The sequence below is a fragment of the Bufo bufo genome, chromosome 2, assembly GCF_905171765.1.
Source record: "Bufo bufo chromosome 2, aBufBuf1.1, whole genome shotgun sequence".
Lineage (NCBI taxonomy): Eukaryota > Metazoa > Chordata > Amphibia > Anura > Bufonidae > Bufo > Bufo bufo.
In genome coordinates this window covers 540975966-540994353 of record NC_053390.1, presented here as the reverse complement: position 1 = coordinate 540994353, position 18388 = coordinate 540975966, and the positions used below count along the sequence as shown (strand labels likewise).

General features: G+C 45.0%; 2 protein-coding genes across 3 annotated transcripts in view; one reads left to right on the top strand and one right to left on the bottom strand.

Annotated features, from left to right (window-relative positions):
* IDUA (alpha-L-iduronidase) overlaps positions 1-18388 on the top strand; it is a 249301-nt gene that overhangs the window by 62208 nt on the left and 168705 nt on the right. The window lies entirely within an intron of this gene.
* SLC26A1 (solute carrier family 26 member 1) overlaps positions 1-18388 on the bottom strand; it is a 93907-nt gene that overhangs the window by 31932 nt on the left and 43587 nt on the right. Inside the window, exons 3-4 of one of the 2 annotated variants that reach the window (XM_040418031.1) lie at positions 11832-11843; positions 7410-8059 (exon numbers count right to left, since the gene is read on the bottom strand). In XM_040418031.1, coding sequence (XP_040273965.1) covers positions 7410-8030 — 621 coding nt within the window. In that variant the 5' untranslated portion in view covers positions 8031-8059; positions 11832-11843. Of the gene's footprint in view, positions 1-7409; positions 8060-9453; positions 9505-11831; positions 11844-18388 lie in introns of those variants that run through there. The other variant, XM_040418032.1, reaches the window with a different exon arrangement.

Below are 18388 nucleotides of genomic sequence, written 5' to 3'. Positions count from 1 at the left end.
GGATGTTCGGGTTCGAGAAGTTCGGCCGAACTTCCCGGAAATGTTCGGGTTCGGGATCCGAACCCGAACCGAACTTCGTCCCGAACCCGAACCCCATTGAAGTCAATGGGGACCCGAACTTTTGGGCACTAAAAAGGCTGTAAAACAGCCCAGGAAAGAGCTAGAGGCCTGCAAAAGGCAGCAACATGTAGGTAAATCCCCTGCAAATAAATGTGGATAGGGAAATGAATTCAAATAAAAATTAAAAAAATTAAAATTAACCAATATCAATTGGACAGAGGTCCCATAGCAGAGAATCTGGCTTCACGTCAGCAGAGAATCAGTCTCTTCATGCCATAGCAAAGAATCTGGCTTCATGTCAGCACAGAATCAGTCTCTTCATGCCATAGCAGAGAATCTGGCTTCATGTCAGCACAGAATCAGTCTTCATGTCATAGCAAAGAATCAGGCTTCACGTCACCCACCACTGGAACAGGCCACTGTCACACATTTAGGCCCCGGCACCCAGACAGAAGAGAGCGGTCCCGTAACAGAGAATCTGGCCTTATGTCAGCACAGAATCTGTCTTCATGTCATAGCAGAGAATCAGGCTTCACGTCACCCACCACTGGAACAGGCCACTGTCACACATTTAGGCCCCGGCACCCAGACAGAGGAGAGCGGTCCCGTAACAGAGAATCTGGCCTTATGTCAGCACAGAATCTGTCTTCATGTCATAGCAGAGAATCAGGCTTCACGTCACCCACCACTGGAACAGGCCACTGTCACACATTTAGGCCCAGGCACCCAGACAGAGGAGAGCGGTCCCGTAACAGAGAATCTGGCCTTATGTCAGCACAGAATCTGTCTTCATGTCATAGCAGAGAATCAGGCTTCACGTCACCCACCACTGGAACAGGCCACTGTCACACATTTAGGCCCCGGCACCCAGACAGAGGAGAGCGGTCCCGTAACAGAGAATCTGGCCTTATGTCAGCACAGAATCTGTCTTCATGTCATAGCAGAGAATCAGGCTTCACGTCACCCACCACTGGAAAGGGCCACTGTCACACATTTAGGCCCCGGCACCCAGACAGAGGAGAGCGGTCCCGTAACAGAGAATCTGGCCTTATGTCAGCGCAGAATCTGTCTTCATGTCATAGCAGAGAATCAGGCTTCACGTCACCCACCACTGGAACAGGCCACTGTCACACATTTAGGCCCCGGCACCCAGACAGAGGAGAGCGGTCCCGTAACAGAGAATCTGGCCTTATGTCAGCGCAGAATCTGTCTTCATGTCATAGCAGAGAATCAGGCTTCACGTCACCCACCACTGGAACAGGCCACTGTCACACATTTAGGCCCAGGCACCCAGGCAGAGGAGAGAGGTCCCGTAACAGAGAATCTGGCCTTATGTCAGCGCAGAATCTGTCTTCATGTCATAGCAGAGAATCAGGCTTCACGTCACCCACCACTGGAACAGGCCACTGTCACACATTTAGGCCCAGGCACCCAGGCAGAGGAGAGAGGTCCCGTAACAGAGAATCTGGCCTTATGTCAGCGCAGAATCTGTCTTCATGTCATAGCAGAGAATCAGGCTTCACGTCACCCACCACTGGAACAGGCCACTGTCACACATTTAGGCCCAGGCACCCAGGCAGAGGAGAGAGGTCCCGTAACAGAGAATCTGGCCTTATGTCAGCGCAGAATCTGTCTTCATGTCATAGCAGAGAATCAGGCTTCACGTCACCCACCACTGGAACAGGCCACTGTCACACATTTAGGCCCAGGCACCCAGGCAGAGGAGAGAGGTCCCGTAACAGAGAATCTGGCCTTATGTCAGCGCAGAATCTGTCTTCATGTCATAGCAGAGAATCAGGCTTCACGTCACCCACCACTGGAACAGGCCACTGTCACACATTTAGGCCCCGTCACCCAGACAGAGGAGAGGTTCATTCAACTTTGGGTTGCCCCGCAATATAATGGTAAAATGAAATTAAAAATAGTATTGAATGAGGAAGTGCCCTGTAGTAGAATAATATATTGTTAAGGGGAGGTAGTTAATATCTAATCTGCACAAGGGATGGACAGGTCCTGTGGGATCCATGCCTGGTTCATTTTTATGAACGTCAGCTTGTCCACATTGGCTGTAGACAGGCGGCTGCGTTTGTCTGTAATGACGCCCCCTGCCGTGCTGAATACACGTTCAGACAAAACGCTAGGCGGCCGGGCAGGCCAGCACCTCCAAGGCATAAAAGGCTAGCTCTGGCCACGTGGACAATTTGGAGACTCAGAAGTTGAATGGGGCCGAACCATCAGTCAGTACGTGGAGGGGTGTGCACAGGTACTGTTCCACCATGTTAGTGAAATGTTGCCTCCTGCTAACACGTTCCGTATCAGGTGGTGGTGCAGTTAGCTGTGGCGTGGCGACAAAACTTTTCCACATCTCTGCCATGCTAACCCTGCCCTCAGAGGAGCTGGCCGTGACACAGCTGCGTTGGCGACCTCTTGCTCCTCCTCTGCCTTCGCCTTGGGCTTCCACTGGTTCCCCTGTGACATTTGGGAATGCTCTCAGTAGCGCGTCTACCAACGTGCGCTTGTACTCGCGCATCTTCCTATCACGCTCCAGTGTAGGAAGTAAGGTGGGCACATTGTCTTTGTACCGGGGATCCAGCAGGGTGGCAACCCAGTATTCCGCACACGTTAAAATGTGGGCAACTCTGCTGTCGTTGCGCAGGCACTGCAGCATGTAGTCGCTCATGTGTGCCAGGCTGCCCAGAGGTAAGGACAAGCTGTCCTCTGTGGGAGGCGTATCGTCATCGTCCTGTGTTTCCCCCCAGCCACGCACCAGTGATGGGCCCGAGCTGCTTTGGGTGCCACCCCGCTGTGAACATGCTTCATCCTCATCCTCCTCCACCTCCTCCTCATCCTCGTCCTCCTCGTCCTCCAGTAGTGGGCCCTGTCTGGCCACATTTGTACCTGGCCTCTGGTGTTGCAAAAAACCTCCCTCTGAGTCACTTTGAAGAGACTGGCCTGAAAGTGCTAAAAATGACCCCTCTTCCTCCTCTTCCTCCTGGGCCACCTCCTCTTCCATCATCGCCCTAAGTGTTTTCTCAAGGAGACATAGAAGTGGTATTGTAACGCTGATAACGGCGTCATCGCCACTGGCCATGTTGGTGGAGTACTCGAAACAGCGCAACAGGGCACACAGGTCTCGCATGGAGGCCCAGTCATTGGTGGTGAAGTGTGTCTGATCCGCAGTGCGACTGACCCGTGCGTGCTGCAGCTGAAACTCCACTATGGCCTGCTGCTGCTCGCACAGTCTGTCCAGCATATGCAAGGTGGAGTTCCACCTGGTGGGTACGTCGCATATGAGGCGGTAAGCGGGAAGGCCGAAGTTACGCTGTAGCGCAGACAGGCGAGCAGCGGCAGGATGTGAACGCCGGAAGCGCGAACAGACGGCCCGCACTTTATGCAGCAGCTCTGACATGTCGGGGTAGTTGCGAATGAACTTCTGCACCACCAAATTCAGCACATGCGCCAGGCAAGGGATGTGCGTCAAACCGGCTAGTCCCAGAGCTGCAACGAGATTTCACCCATTATCGCACACCACCAGGCCGGGCTTGAGGCTCACCGGCAGCAACCACTCGTCGGTCTGTTGTTCTATACCCCGCCACAACTCCTGTGCGGTGTGGGGCCTGTCCCCCAAACATATGAGTTTCAGAATGGCCTGCTGACGTTTACCCCGTGCTGTGCTGAAGTTGGTGGTGAAGGTGTGTGGCTGACTGGATGAGCAGGTGGAAGAAGAGGAGGAGGAAGCTTAGTAGGAGGAGGAGGAGACAGGAGGCAAAGAATGTTGCCCTGCGATCCTTGGCGGCGGAAGGACGTACACCAAACAGCTCTCCGCCTGGGGCCCAGCCGCCACTACATTTACCCAGTGTGCAGTTAGGGAGATATAGCGTCCCTGGCCGTGCTTACTGGTCCACGTATCTGTGGTTAGGTGGACCTTGCCACAGATGGCGTTGCGCAGTGCACACTTGATTTTATCGGACACTTGTTTGTGCAGGGAGGGCACGGCTCTCTTGGAGAAGTAGTGGCGGCTGGGAACAACATACTGTGGGACAGCAAGCGACATGAGCTGTTTGAAGCTGTGTGTGTCCTCCAGCCTAAATGACAGCATTTCATAGGCCAGTAGTTTAGAAATGCTGGCATTCAGGGCCAGGGATCGAGGGTGGCTAGGTGGGAATTTACGCTTTCTCTCAAATGTTTGTGAGATGGAGAGCTAAACGCTGCCGTGTGACATGGTTGAGATGCTTGGTGACGCAGGTGGTGGTGTTGGTGGTACATCCCATGTTTGCTGGGCGGCAGGTGCCAACGTTCCTCCAGAGGCGGAGGAAGAGGCCGAGGCGGCGGCAGCAGCAGAAGAGGCCGAGGCAGCAGCAGCAGAAGAGGTAGCAGGGGGAGCCTGAGTGACTTCTTTGTTTTTAAGGTGTTTACTCCACTGCAGTTCATGCTTTGCATGCAGGTGCCTGGTCATGCAGGTTGTGCTAAGGTTCATAACGTTAATGCCTCGCTTCAGGCTCTGATGGCACAGCGTGCAAACCACTCGGGTCTTGTCGTCAGCACATTGTTTGAAGAAGTGCCATGCCAGGGAACTCCTTGAAGCTGCCTTTGGGGTGCTCGGTCCCAGATGGCGGCAGTCAGTAGCAGGCGGAGTCTCTTGGCGGCGGGTGTTCTGATTTTGCCCACTGCTCCCTCTTTTGCTACGCTGTTGGCTCGGTCTCACCACTGCCTCTTCCTCCGAACTGTGAAAGTCAGTGGCACGACCTTCATTCCATGTGGGGTCTAGGACCTCATCGTCCCCTGCATCGTCTTCCACCCAGTCTTGATCCCTGACCTCCTGTTCAGTCTGCACACTGCAGAAAGACGCAGCAGTTGGCACCTGTGTTTCGTCATCATCAGAGACGTGCTGAGGTGGTATTCTCATGTCCTCATCATCAGGAAAAATAAGTGGTTGTGCGTTAGTGCATTCTATCTCTTCCACCCCTGGGGAAGGGCTAGGTGGATGCCCTTGGGAAACCCTGGCAGCAGAGTCTTCAAACAGCATAAGAGACTGCTGCATAACTTGAGGCTCAGACAGTTTCCCTGATATGCATGGGGGTGATGTGACAGACCGATGGGCTTGGTTTTCATGCGCCATCTGTGCGCTTTCTGCAGAAGACTGGGTGGGAGATAATGTGAACGTGCTGGATCCACTGTCGGCCACCCAATTGACTAATGCCTGCACCTGCTCAGGCCTTACCAACCTTAGAACGGCATTGGGCCCCACCAAATATCGCTGTAAATTCTGCTGGCTACTGGGACCTGAGGTAGTTGGTTCACTAGGACGTGTGGCTGTGGCAGAACGGCCACGTCCTCTCCCAGCACCAGAGGGTCCACTAACACCACCACGACCATGTCCACGTCCGCGTCCCTTATTAGATGTTTTCCTCATTGTTCCCGTTCACCACAATTTTGAGAATGGCAAATTTGGGAATGGTTTTTCAACCCAGAAAAAAAAGTGTGCTTTTACGGTCACTACAAATAACTTGGCCAGCTAAAACAGTAGAGATTTGGTTAAATAGAGATGTGAGGCCTGTTTTTTTTTGCGCTGTGTGACAGGTATAGGTTTAATCACAGAATCAGACTTCTATCAGCACGCTAGCGTGTGTTTTAGGTTTTTCTGAATGACACTATCACTAGTTCAATGTAAGATATTCTTTTTGGGATAGATTTCAAGTAGGCCTCAAATACCAGAAACTAGTTATTTTGAGAATGGCAAATTTGGGAATGGTTTTTCAACCCAGAAAAAAAAGTGTGCTTTTACGGTCACTACAAATAACTTGACCAGCTAAAACAGTACAGATTTGGTTGAATAGAAATGTCAGGTCTATTTTTTAGGCGCTGGGTGACAGGCTCAACTTGCCCCTGATGTAATATATGGCCAAAAAATAATCAGACTGTCGATGGTTAAATGCACTTCGGTGACACAGGCTCAGCCTGCAGCTGATGTAGTATATGGCCAAAAAATAACCAGACTGTTGATGGTTAAATTCCCTTTCGGTGACACAGGCTCAGCCTGCAGCTGATGTAGGATATAGCACAAAATAACCACACTATCGATGGTTAAATACACTTGGTGATAGCTTGTGCTGGCGCACCACAAGTCACAAAATGGCCGCCGATCACCCCAGAAAAAAAGTGATCTAAAAACGCTCTGGGCAGCCTCAAAAAAGTGAGCAAGTCAATAATAGCACTTCAATGATCCACAGCTGCAGATCGATCACAGAATGAAGTCTTTTGGAGGAGTTAATCTGCCTAATCTTGCCCTAACGTCGCAGCTGTAACCTCTCCCTATACTGATCATAGCAGAGTGACGCGCGGCGCTACGTGACTCCAGATTAAATAGAGGCTGGGTCACATGCTGCACTGGCCAATCACAGCCATGCCAATAGTAGGCATGGCTGTGATGGCCTCTTGGGGCAAGTAGTATGACGCTTGTTGATTGGCTGCTTTGCAGCCTTTCAAAAAGCGCCAAGAAAGAGCCGAACACCGAACCCGAACCCGGACTTTTACGAAAATGTTCGGGTTCGGGTCCGTGTCACGGACACCCCAAAATTCGGTACGAACCCGAACTATACAGTTCGGGTTCGCTCCTCCCTAAATATGGACAATCCCAATATATTAGTAAGTGCCTCGTATTAACTTACTCTACATGATAAATGCCACTTACTGAAGTGACACAACCCCTTTAATGGAACTTATGTTTTACTTACATGTCTTATACTGTATGTTTTAAATGGTGATTTATGAATATTCATTGCTGGCTCCAACCTCATATAGCCAAAAATACATATTGTAAATAATGTACAGGGAATGACCCCAGGAGTTGTCAGCTCAAATGCTGGACAACAACTCTAATATTGGTGGTCTATCTTTAGGATAGACTGCCAATATTAGATCGGTGGGAGTCCGACTCCCAACACTCCCGCTAACCATCGGCTTAAAGAGGCTGTGGTGCTCCAGTGAGTGCTGCCACCTCTTATTGTTAACCAGGCACAGTGCTGTACATTTTATAGTGGCAGTGTGCGGTACTACAGCTACATCATCTTTAGGTGAATGGGACAAAGCTAGATGTAATGCCACGCAATCACTACATAATGTACAGCATAGTGCATGCTAATGAAGAGACCACAGTGTTCGTCCGACTGCTGCAGCCCCTTCAAACAGCTGATCGTGAGGGTGCTGAGAGTCAAACACCCCCGATCTGATATCAATGACCTATACTAATGACATCAGTAATAAAGTCGTGGAAAACCCAATTAAGGCTGTACGTTATGTCAGATTTTATATTAAAGTAATTAGAGTGGCAGAGCCATAGTGAATCTTACCTGGTATATTCCAGCCGTAAGTGTAAGTGCTGCTGCAACACTGATGGCGTAGCATTCCTTTCCACATTCCATGTTCAAAGGGCCAAGAGAAATGTTGACCGTTGTAATGTTCATGATAAAATCTGTTGCATTTCCATCTTTGATATCCTTGAAAACATCATCATCCAGGTCAAAACCTGCAAGCTGCACTTCTCTATCAACAACCTGCCCAACCATCAAGCTGAGTAAGCTGAAAATACCCACAGACACGTGTCGAGAGGTCCCCATTATGAAATAAATTAAGTTGGCAAAGAAGGATGTGTACAAGCTGTAGATGGGCTTCAGACCTGCTAAGAGGGAATAAGCAATAGCCTGAGGTACCAATATGATGCCTATAATTAAACCTGACATTACATCTCCCCATGTATTTTCCTTGAAGTCGTATTTTGGAAGCCATCGGATTACAGGAAAGAAGCCTGTAAAGGTCTTTTTGGCTTTTTTAGCACTACAAGTGCAACTGTTTCTTAATTTGGTTTTTAGAGACTTTGAGATGTTCACATGGTTATTTGTTCTTCTTGCCAGATGTATATGGTTGCATGTTGGTTGTTCCACGAATTGGGTTTCTTCGGTCTCACACCTCATTTTTCTTGAGCTTGTATCATTCAACACTAAAACATAATAACACACAGATGTCACATTGCTGTATATAACCTTCCTAAAGAGTATATAGAAAAATCGGTATGCAATTTGACTTCTGACTTCTTGTGTTCTAAAACTGTCCATACACCGCTTGTCTGACAACTGTCTCTCCCACGTCCTGCAACTGATCTTCATATATATTTTTTATTTCAGCAGAGAGAGATAGTCTGCTTGTAGACACTTCTAACATACCTAATTCCCTTTTTTGCCCTATACCCATTCATCTTTGCGAAATCCCATAAAAACCTAATGTATGTGACCATCTTCAACTCAAGCATTTTCCCCACCTTCCAAGGGATAACTTTTTGTTCCCTTTTTTTTTTTTTTTTGCAGGACAAATTGTATGTTTTGCCAGCACCATTTAATTTCCCATATCATGTATTGGGACAACAGGAAAAAATTATTTGTGTGGTTAAATTGAAAAAAAAAATTATGCCACAGTTTTTTGGGGGTTTGTTTTCATGGCATTCACTATGTGTTAAAAGGGACATGTTACCTTTATTTTTATTATTTTTTTGCATCTTTTTTAACCTGTATAGACAGTGACTTAAGTCCCAGCCCCTTACATGTTCGATCAGCAGCAGGGGCCTGGCTGTTATTGACTGCTGCATCTCCTGGCATTGGTGAAAACTCAGAAGCCAGCGTATTAAACCTTTAGATGCCATGGTCAATGCTGATCTTGCCATCTAAGGGGTCTGCAGAGTATCTCTGCTCCCTGTCTTGCCCCATTGGATCCCCATGCTGCGATGGCGGGGTCCCAATGGCTGCTATGGCAGCCCAATGCCTTATACTGCCAGCTATGGAACCCCTAGGCAAACTGTCAGTGCAATACTGACAGCCTCAATGCAGTACAATACAGCATATATTGTACTGCACTGAAACAGGGATCATGTCCTGAAAATGTCCCATAGTGGGACAAAAATTAAAAGTGGGCGAAAAAATCACCCCTTTCCTATATTCGTCCTTTTAAAATTGTAAAAAATATGGGGAAAAAATAAACATTTTAGGTCTCTCTACATCTGTAACAAGTACAACCAGCTCTGTAAAAATATCACATGATCTACCCTGTCAGCTGAACGCCGTAAAAAGAAATAAATAAAAGCTGTGCCAAAACAGACATTTTTTGGTCATCTTGCCTCACAAAAACATAATATCGAGCGATCAAAAACGTATATGTACCCCAAAATTGTACCAATGAAAGTGTCACCTCATCACACAAAAAAAAAATATAGTACCCACACAAGACCATCGGCAGAAAAATACCAAAAAATATGGCTTTTAGAAAATAGTGATTTTTTTTAAATGTGCTTTGTGTAAAAGTGGTAAAACATAAAAAGAAAATTTGTTTCTCTGTAATCGTATTGACCAGCAGAATAAAGATGATGCACACCACAATAACAGAACCCAAAAAGCAATGGCAGAATTTCTAGCTTTTCTTCATCCTGCTTCCCAAAAAATGGAATAAAATGTTATCAAAAAGTTGTATGTACCCCAAAATAAAAACCAATGATGATGGCAACAAATCCCACAAAAAATAAGCCCCCACACAACTCCTTCAAGAGAAAAATAAATGCATGATCGTCAGAAAATGGCTGTACTGGCATCCCAGAGGCTGTTCAAAAGCAACATGGTGCCTGTAATCAATCTACCAAAATCTGCGCTGCAAAAGCCAAACGGTGGTATTTCCCTTCTGATCCCTGCCGCATACCCAAACAGCAGTTTACGTCCACATTTATAGTATTTTCATACCCAGTAGTGTGTCTCACATAGCACAAGCTGAGCACAACATATTGGGCACTGAAATGCCACGTGTGGAAAACTAGCAATTTTCACTTTGCACCATCTGCTGTGAATTTTTAAACAACACACGTGGGGTCAAAATGCTCACTACACCCATAGGTAAATCCTGTGATGGGTGTGGTTTCTAAAATGGGGGTCACTTCTTGGGGGTTTCTTTTTTTTATTTAATCTCAGAGCCTCTGTAGTTGTCAGCCAGTGCTGTATAAATCACCAAACTAGGCCTCAAATGCACATAGTGCGCTTTCTCTTCTGAACCACACAGTGGGCCAATACAGCAGTTTACGACTACACATGGGTTGTTGCTGTGTTCACGGGAGATTGGGTAAAAAATTGTGAGGTGAATCTTTTCCTGTCATTCCTTGTGAAAATGAAAAATTTGGGGCTAAAGTGACATTTTCTTGTATAATATGTCAATTTGCATTTTCACGGCCAGGTGTTTATAAATTCTGTGAAACGCCTGTTGCACCTCTTTAAAAATCCTTTGGGGGGTGTAAATTCCAAAATGGGGTCACTTTTTGGAGACAGGAAAAAACGATTAAAATGGAAAATCTGAAAAAAAATGAAATTTAGAAATTTCACCTCCACTTTTCTTTAATTCTTGTGGGACACATAACAAGGTTTGTAAAACTTGTTTGAATAATTTGAGGGGTGCAGTTTCTAAAATGGGATCATTTATGGGTGGTTTCTGTTATGTAAACCCCTAAAACTCACTTTGTAACTGGTTCTTTAAAAAGTGGGTTTGGGAAATTTTCTTGAAAATTTTTAAAAATTGCTTCTAAAATTTTAAGCCTTTTAACATCCTAAAAAAAAAAAAAGGACATTTTCAAAATGATGCCAACATAAAGTAGACCTATGGGGAACTATTTTATGAGGTGTCACTATCTGTCTTAAAAGAAGAGAAATTCAAATCTATCAAGTTAAAAGCATTCCAAAGTTGCCACATAAAGTGACACATGACACATGTTTTACAACCTGATTTTTTTTTGTATGCCTTGTGTTGTAATGGTAACATTAATAACAATAATAACATTGGTACACAAAATGCCATTAAAAATGCAACACGCATTGCACATGCATTTTTTAAGCAAAAAAACAAACAAACAATGGGACAAGAAACACCAGGCAATGAGGGAAAAATGCCAGACCCAGATCATGCTTCAATTGGAAAAGAAATGCAATTGACCTCCCCCAAAAAACAAACAAAAAAAAAAACACACCTTGTTGGTGAAAAACCAGTACTGCAAAAAAAATAAATCACTTTTTATATATATATTTTTTTTTTTACTTGAATCGTGCTGTTGACCATGCATGATAATTATTATTATTTTTTTCCCATTAGAGGTCTTTAACATGTGAATGTTGGATTTCTTGTACCATAGATTAGTATTGCAGTCTATGGTAATTTTGATGTCTTCCTATTAAAGAGGTTCTCGGGGCTTTTAATATTGATGACCTATCCTCGGGATAGGTCATCAATATCTGTTCGGCGGGGGTCTAACACCTGAAATCCCCGCCGATTAGCTGTATGAAGGGTAGGCGCGTGCAGTGTGCACGTGCTGTCTCCTGTCTCCCTTCCTGTTCGCTGCTGCTTTGCCATAGACGGCAGCAGTGAGCAGGAAAGGAGACGACACGTGCACACTGCTCGCGCTGTCTCCTCATACTGCTGATTGGCGGGGGGGGGGGTGCCGGGTGTCAGACCCCCACTGATCTGATATTGATGACCTATCCTGAGGATAGGTCATCAATATTGATAGCCCAGAGAACCCCTTTAAGCCATGGCAGGGCTTTATAGAAAGATTACAACGACATTCCTGGGAACTTTCACAATGTTGGTATGACAACTGATCAGAGCCCACTATCTTGTCAGGAAGGGTCCATAATCAGGAGTCTCAGTGACTAACTTCTTAGATGCCACAGCATCTGAGGAGTTAAATGTCCATGATTGGAGTTTTCTCCTATCACAGACACTCTCTGCGAGTGTCAGTTGTTTAACACAGCCATCACCTGCTGGCTATGACATTTAGAATTTTTCTTCTCACCTTCCAATCGCCATAACCTTTTTCCATCAGTGGAGATGTGTGAGGACTCCTTAATTGCTGTGAGACTTGTAGTTTTTATTTGTATCATGTTGGAGAATATTCAACTTTTGGATAATTTTTATTCCATTTTTTATAAATAACATTGGACTTTTTGGGACGATACCAATTATGTATTTTTTTTATTGTTTTTTATTTTAACCACCTCAGCCCCCAGTGCTTAAACACCCTGAAAGACCAGGCCACTTTTTACACTTCTGACCTACACTACTTTCACCGTTTATTGCTCGGTCATGCAACTTACCACCCAAATGAATTTTACCTCCTTTTCTTCTCACTAATAGAGCTTTCATTTGGTGGTATTTCATTGCTGCTGACATTTTTACTTTTTTTGTTATTAATCGAAATTTAACGATTTTTTTGCAAAAAAATGACATTTTTCACTTTCAGTTGTAAAATTTTGCAAAAAAAACGACATCCATATATAAATTTTGCTCTAAATTTATTGTTCTAGATGTCTGTGATAAAAAAAAAATGTTTGGGTAAAAAAAAAATGGTTTGGGTAAAAGTTATAGCGTTTACAAACTATGGTACAAAAATGTGAATTTCCGCTTTTTGAAGCAGCTCTGACTTTCTGAGCACCTGTCATGTTTCCTGAGGTTCTACAATGGCCAGACAGTACAAACACCCCACAAATGACCCCATTTCGGAAAGTACACACCCTAAGGTATTCGCTGATGGGCATAGTGAGTTCATAGAACTTTTTATTTTTTGTCACAAGTTAGCGGAAAATGATGATGATTTTTTTCTTTTTTTTTTCTTACAAAGTCTCATATTCCACTAACTTGTGACAAAAAATAAAAAGTTCTATGAACTCACTATGCCCATCACGAAATACCTTGGGGTCTCTTCTTTCCAAAATGGGGTCACTTGTGGGGTAGTTATACTGCCCTGGCATTCTAGGGGCCCAAATGTGTGGTAAGGAGTTTGAAATCAAATTCTGTAAAAAATGACCAATGAAATCCGAAAGGTGCTCTTTGGAATATGGGCTCCTTTGCCCACCTAGGCTGCAAAAAAGTGTCACACATCTGGTATCTCTGTATTCAGGAGAAGTTGAGGAATGTGTTTTGGGGTGTCTTTTTACATATACCCATGCTGGGTGAGATAAATATCTTGGTCAAATGCCAACTTTGTATAAAAAAATGGGAAAAGTTGTCTTTTGCCAAGATATTTCTCTCACCCAGCATGGGTATATGTAAAATGACACCCCAAAACACATTCCCCAACTTCTTATGAGTACGGAGATACCAGATGTGTGACACTTTTTTGCAGCCTAGGTGGGCAAAGGGGCCCATATTCCAAAGAGCACCTTTCGGATTTCACTGGTCATTTTTTACAGAATTTGATTTCAAACTCCTTACCACACATTTGGGCCCCTAGAATGCCAGGGCAGTATAACTACCCCACAAGTGACCCCATTTTGGAAAGAAGAGACCCCAAGGTATTCGCTGATGGGCATAGTGAGTTCATGGAAGTTTTTATTTTTTGTCACAAGTTAGTGGAATATGAGACTTTGTATGAAAAAAAAATCAAAAAAAAAATCATCATTTTCCACTAACTTGTGACAAAAAATAAAAAATTCTAGGAACTCGCCATGCCCCTCACGGAATACCTTGGGGTGTCTTCTTTCCAAAATGGGGTCACTTGTGGGGTAGTTATACTGCCCTGGCATTTTCCAGGGGCCCTAATCTGTGGTAAGTAGGTAAATGACCTGTGAAATCCGAAAGGTGCTCTTTGGAATATGGGCCCCTTTGCCCACCTAGGCTGCAAAAAAGTGTCACACATCTGGTATCTCCGTACTCAGGAGAAGTTGGGGAATGTGTTTTTGGGTGTCTTTTTACATATACCCATGCTGGGTGAGATAAATATCTTGGTCAAATGCCAACTTTGTATAAAAAAATGGGAAAAGTTGTCTTTTGCCAAGATATTTCTCTCACCCAGCATGGGTATATGTAAAATGACACCCCAAAACACATTCCCCAACTTCTCCTGAGTACGGCGATACCAGATGTGTGACACTTTTTTGCAGCCTCGATGCGCAAAGGTGCCCAAATTCCTTTTAGGAGGGCATTTTTAGACATTTGGATACCAGACTTCTTCTCACGCTTTGGGGCCCCTAGAATGCCAGGGCAGTATAAATACCCCACATGTGACCCCATTTTGGAAAGAAGACACCCCAAGGTATTCAATGAGGGGCATGGCGAGTTCATAGAAATTTTTTTTTTTGGCACAAGTTAGCGGAAATTTATATTTTTTATTTTTTTCTCACAAAGTCTCCCTTTCCGCTAACTTGGGACAAAAATTTCAATCTTTCATGGACTCAATATGCCCCTCACGGAATACCTGGGGGTGTCTTCTTTCCGAAATGGGGTCACATGTGGGGTATTTATACTGCCCTGGCATTCTAGGGGCCCTAAAGCGTGAGAAGAAGTCTGGAATATAAATGTCTAAAAAATTTTACGCATTTGGATTCCGTGAGGGGTATGGTGAGTTCATGTGAGATTTTATTTTTTGACACAAGTTAGTGGAATATGAGACTTTGTAAGAAAAAAAATAAATAATTCCGCTAACTTGGGCCAAAAAAATGTCTGAATGGAGCCTTACAGAGGGTGATCAATGACAGGGGGGTGATCAATGACAGGGGTGGTGATCAATGACAGGGGTGGTGATCAGAGAGTCTATATGGGGTGATCACCCCCCTGTCATTGATCACCCCCCTGTAAGGCTCCATTCAGATGTCCGTATGTGTTTTGCGGATCCGATCCATGTATCCGTGGATCCGTAAAAATCATACGGACATCTGAATGCAGCATGACAGGGGGGGGGTGATCAATGACAGGGGGGGGGTGATCAATGACAGGGGGGGGTGATCAATGACAGGGGGGTGATCAGGGAGTCTATATGGGATGATCACCCCCCCTGGAAGGCTCCAGGGAGACGCCTGTATGTGTTTTGCGGATCCGATCCATCTATCAGTGGATCCGTAAAAATCATGCGGACATCTGAATGGAGCTTTACAGGGGGTTGATCAATGACAGGGGTGTAATCAATGACAGGGGGGTGATCAGGGAGTCTATATGGGGTGATAACCACAGTCATTGATCACGCCCCTGTAAGGCTTCATTCAGACGTCCGTATGCGTTTTGCGGATCCGATCCATCTATCAGTGGATCCGTAAAAATCATGCGGACATCTGAATGGAGCTTTACAGGGGGTTGATCAATGACAGGGGTGTAATCAATGACAGGGGGGTGATCAGGGAGTCTATATGGGGTGATAACCACAGTCATTGATCACGCCCCTGTAAGGCTTCATTCAGACGTCCGTATGCGTTTTGCGGATCCGATCCATCTATCAGTGGATCCGTAAAAATCATGCGGACATCTGAATGGAGCTTTACAGGGGGTTGATCAATGACAGGGGTGTAATCAATGACAGGGGGGTGATCAGGGAGTCTATATGGGGTGATAACCACAGTCATTGATCACGCCCCTGTAAGGCTTCATTCAGACGTCCGTATGCGTTTTGCGGATCCGATCCATCTATCAGTGGATCCGTAAAAATCATGCGGACATCTGAATGGAGCTTTACAGGGGGTTGATCAATGACAGGGATGTAATCAATGACAGGGGGGTGATCAGGGAGTCTATATGGGGTGATAACCACAGTCATTGATCACGCCCCTGTAAGGCTTCATTCAGACGTCCGTATGCGTTTTGCGTATCCGATCCATCTATCAGTGGATCCGTAAAAATCATGCGGACATCTGAATGGAGCTTTACAGGGGGTTGATCAATGACGGGTGTAATCAATGACAGGGGGGTGATCAGGGAGTCTATATGGGGTGATAACCACAGTCATTGATCACGCCCCTGTAAGGCTTCATTCAGACGTCCGTATGCGTTTTGCGGATCCGATCCATCTATCAGTGGATCCGTAAAAATCATGCGGACATCTGAATGGAGCTTTACAGGGGGTTGATCAATGACAGGGGGGTAATCAATGACAGGGGGGTGATCAGGGAGTCTATATGGGGTGATCAGGGGCTAATAAGGGGTTAATAAGTGACGGGGGGGTGTAGTGTAGTGTAGTGGTGCTTGGTGCTACTTTACTGAGCTACCTGTGTCCTCTGGTGGTCGATCCAAACAAAGGGGACCACCAGAGGACCAGGTAGCAGGTATATTAGACGCTGTTATCAAAACAGCGTCTAATATACCTGTTAGGGGTTAAAAAAAACACATCGCCAGCCTGCCAGCGAACGATCGCCGCTGGCAGGCTGGAGATCAACTCTCTTACCTTCCGTTCCTGTGAGCGCGCGCGCCTGTGTGCGCGCGTTCACAGGAAATCTCGCGTCTCGCGAGATGACGCGTATATGCGTGACTGTGCGCAGTGCTGCCACCTCCGGAACGCGATCCTGCGTTAGGCGGTCCGGAGGTGGTTAATGATATACATGGAGTTTTTTTAATTTTGAAAAAAATTTCCCCACATTTTTAGTGCCCTTTGGGGGCTTGAACATATGTACATATTGCAGAACCAAATACCACAGTGCAACACAAAGAAGTACCTGATGTTCCCATAATGGTGGGAGAGTAAAGTTGTTATGTACCAAGCTGGCAGCCACAAGGAGGGCTCGGGTGGCCCCTTAGACATCGGCCTACCTGGAAGTTTTTCTATAGGGTCTATGGCCATTCGGCACCCTGTGGGCTTTGTATGTAGTTTAAGCTGCACTGTAAACGGCACACAGACTCCCTTTATAATTGGAATCTCTCCTGTATGCCTTGAACAGCACAAATGGCTGGCATCTCTGAGGATGAGCTTAGAAGCATAAGATCTTAGATGGTCCAGTGCTGTATGGATGCAAACGATTTTCTTAGGCTTTGAAGTGTCAAAGCCTCGGTGACTTTTCACTTACAGGCAGTGTGGATGTGTACTGGCTATAGACACACTTCACAGTATTCAAGTCAAATGAGCAATGAAACAGAGCATTACCATATTTGTCCCTGTCATCACATCACATTATTTTCAAACTGCTGAAGCTGCATATATTACTGTACACTAAGTTGTTTACAGTCGATTCGCTCATCCCAAATTGTGAGCCACAACCAGTAGTGGAGGCTACACAGAGATAAGTTATAATGGAAAGATCTGCACCTGTCCTGTGTATGGAAAACACTGACCAAACACTGACTGTGTGAATAATGTTTTATACCTAACTTTTCCCCCATATATCAATTTGCTCAACTCCTAACTAAATGTATCCCTAATTTACAAATTGTAATATTATAAAGTTGAGTAACATCTATGACATGATACTCCACTTATATTTTTAAGAGAATTCAAGGCCTGATCCAAGATTTTAATCTGTGGGGTACATATTAGCTGCAGACTTTGTTATTGCTATAGCTTCATAGAACCATAAATTGTATCATGATAGCCACTTTGTATATATTGCCACACACTGTCAACCAAATACTACCAAATTTTGTCATCTTTTTCCCCACATTCGATTTTCTTGGACCGTTCTCCTCCCTTGGGTTACTATCGTATCCACTGTATTGCAGATATACAATAGCATCAGCAGCAGTGCATATATAACAATGCCTCTTGCAGTGTGTGTATATATATATATATATATATATCTAGCAAACAAAATAAAGCAGCAGCACACTACTAAATGCACTAAGACTGAGTGAACAGGTGAATGTGTGAACAGGGTCAAATACATGACGCCAATACTTACTAATAAGCAGTGAAGAAGCTCTTAGCGCATATTATTGATCAAAAATATGTCGGGCCCATCTACCAGACGACAAGGTAGCTTCTTATCAGATGGGACCTACTCTAACACGGAGTGTCCAGCTCCATTGTTACTCTGATTAAAAGCATATACAGTCAGGTCCATAAATATTGAGACATCGACACAATTCTAACATTTTTGGCTCTATACACCGCCACAATGGATTTGAAATGAAACAAACAAGATGTGCTTTAACTGCAGACTGTCAGCTTTAATTTGAGGGTATTTACATCCAAATCAGGTGAACGGTGTAGGAATTACGACAGTTTGCATATGTGCCTCCCACTTGTTAAGGGACCAAAAGTAATGGGAAAATTGGCTTCTCAGCTGTTCCATGACAGTTCTTCCCTCATTATGCCAATTACAATGAGCAGATAAAAGGTCCAGAGTTCATTTCAAGTGTGCTATTTGCATTTGGAATCTGTTGTTGTCAACTCTCAAGATGAGATCCAAAGAGCTGCCACTATCAGTGAAGCAAGCCATCATTAGGCTGAAAAAATAAAACAAACCCATCAGAGAGATAGCAAAAACATTAGGCGTGGCCAAAACAACTGTTTGGAACATTGTTAAAAAGAAGGAACGCACCAGTGAGCTCAGCAACACCAAAA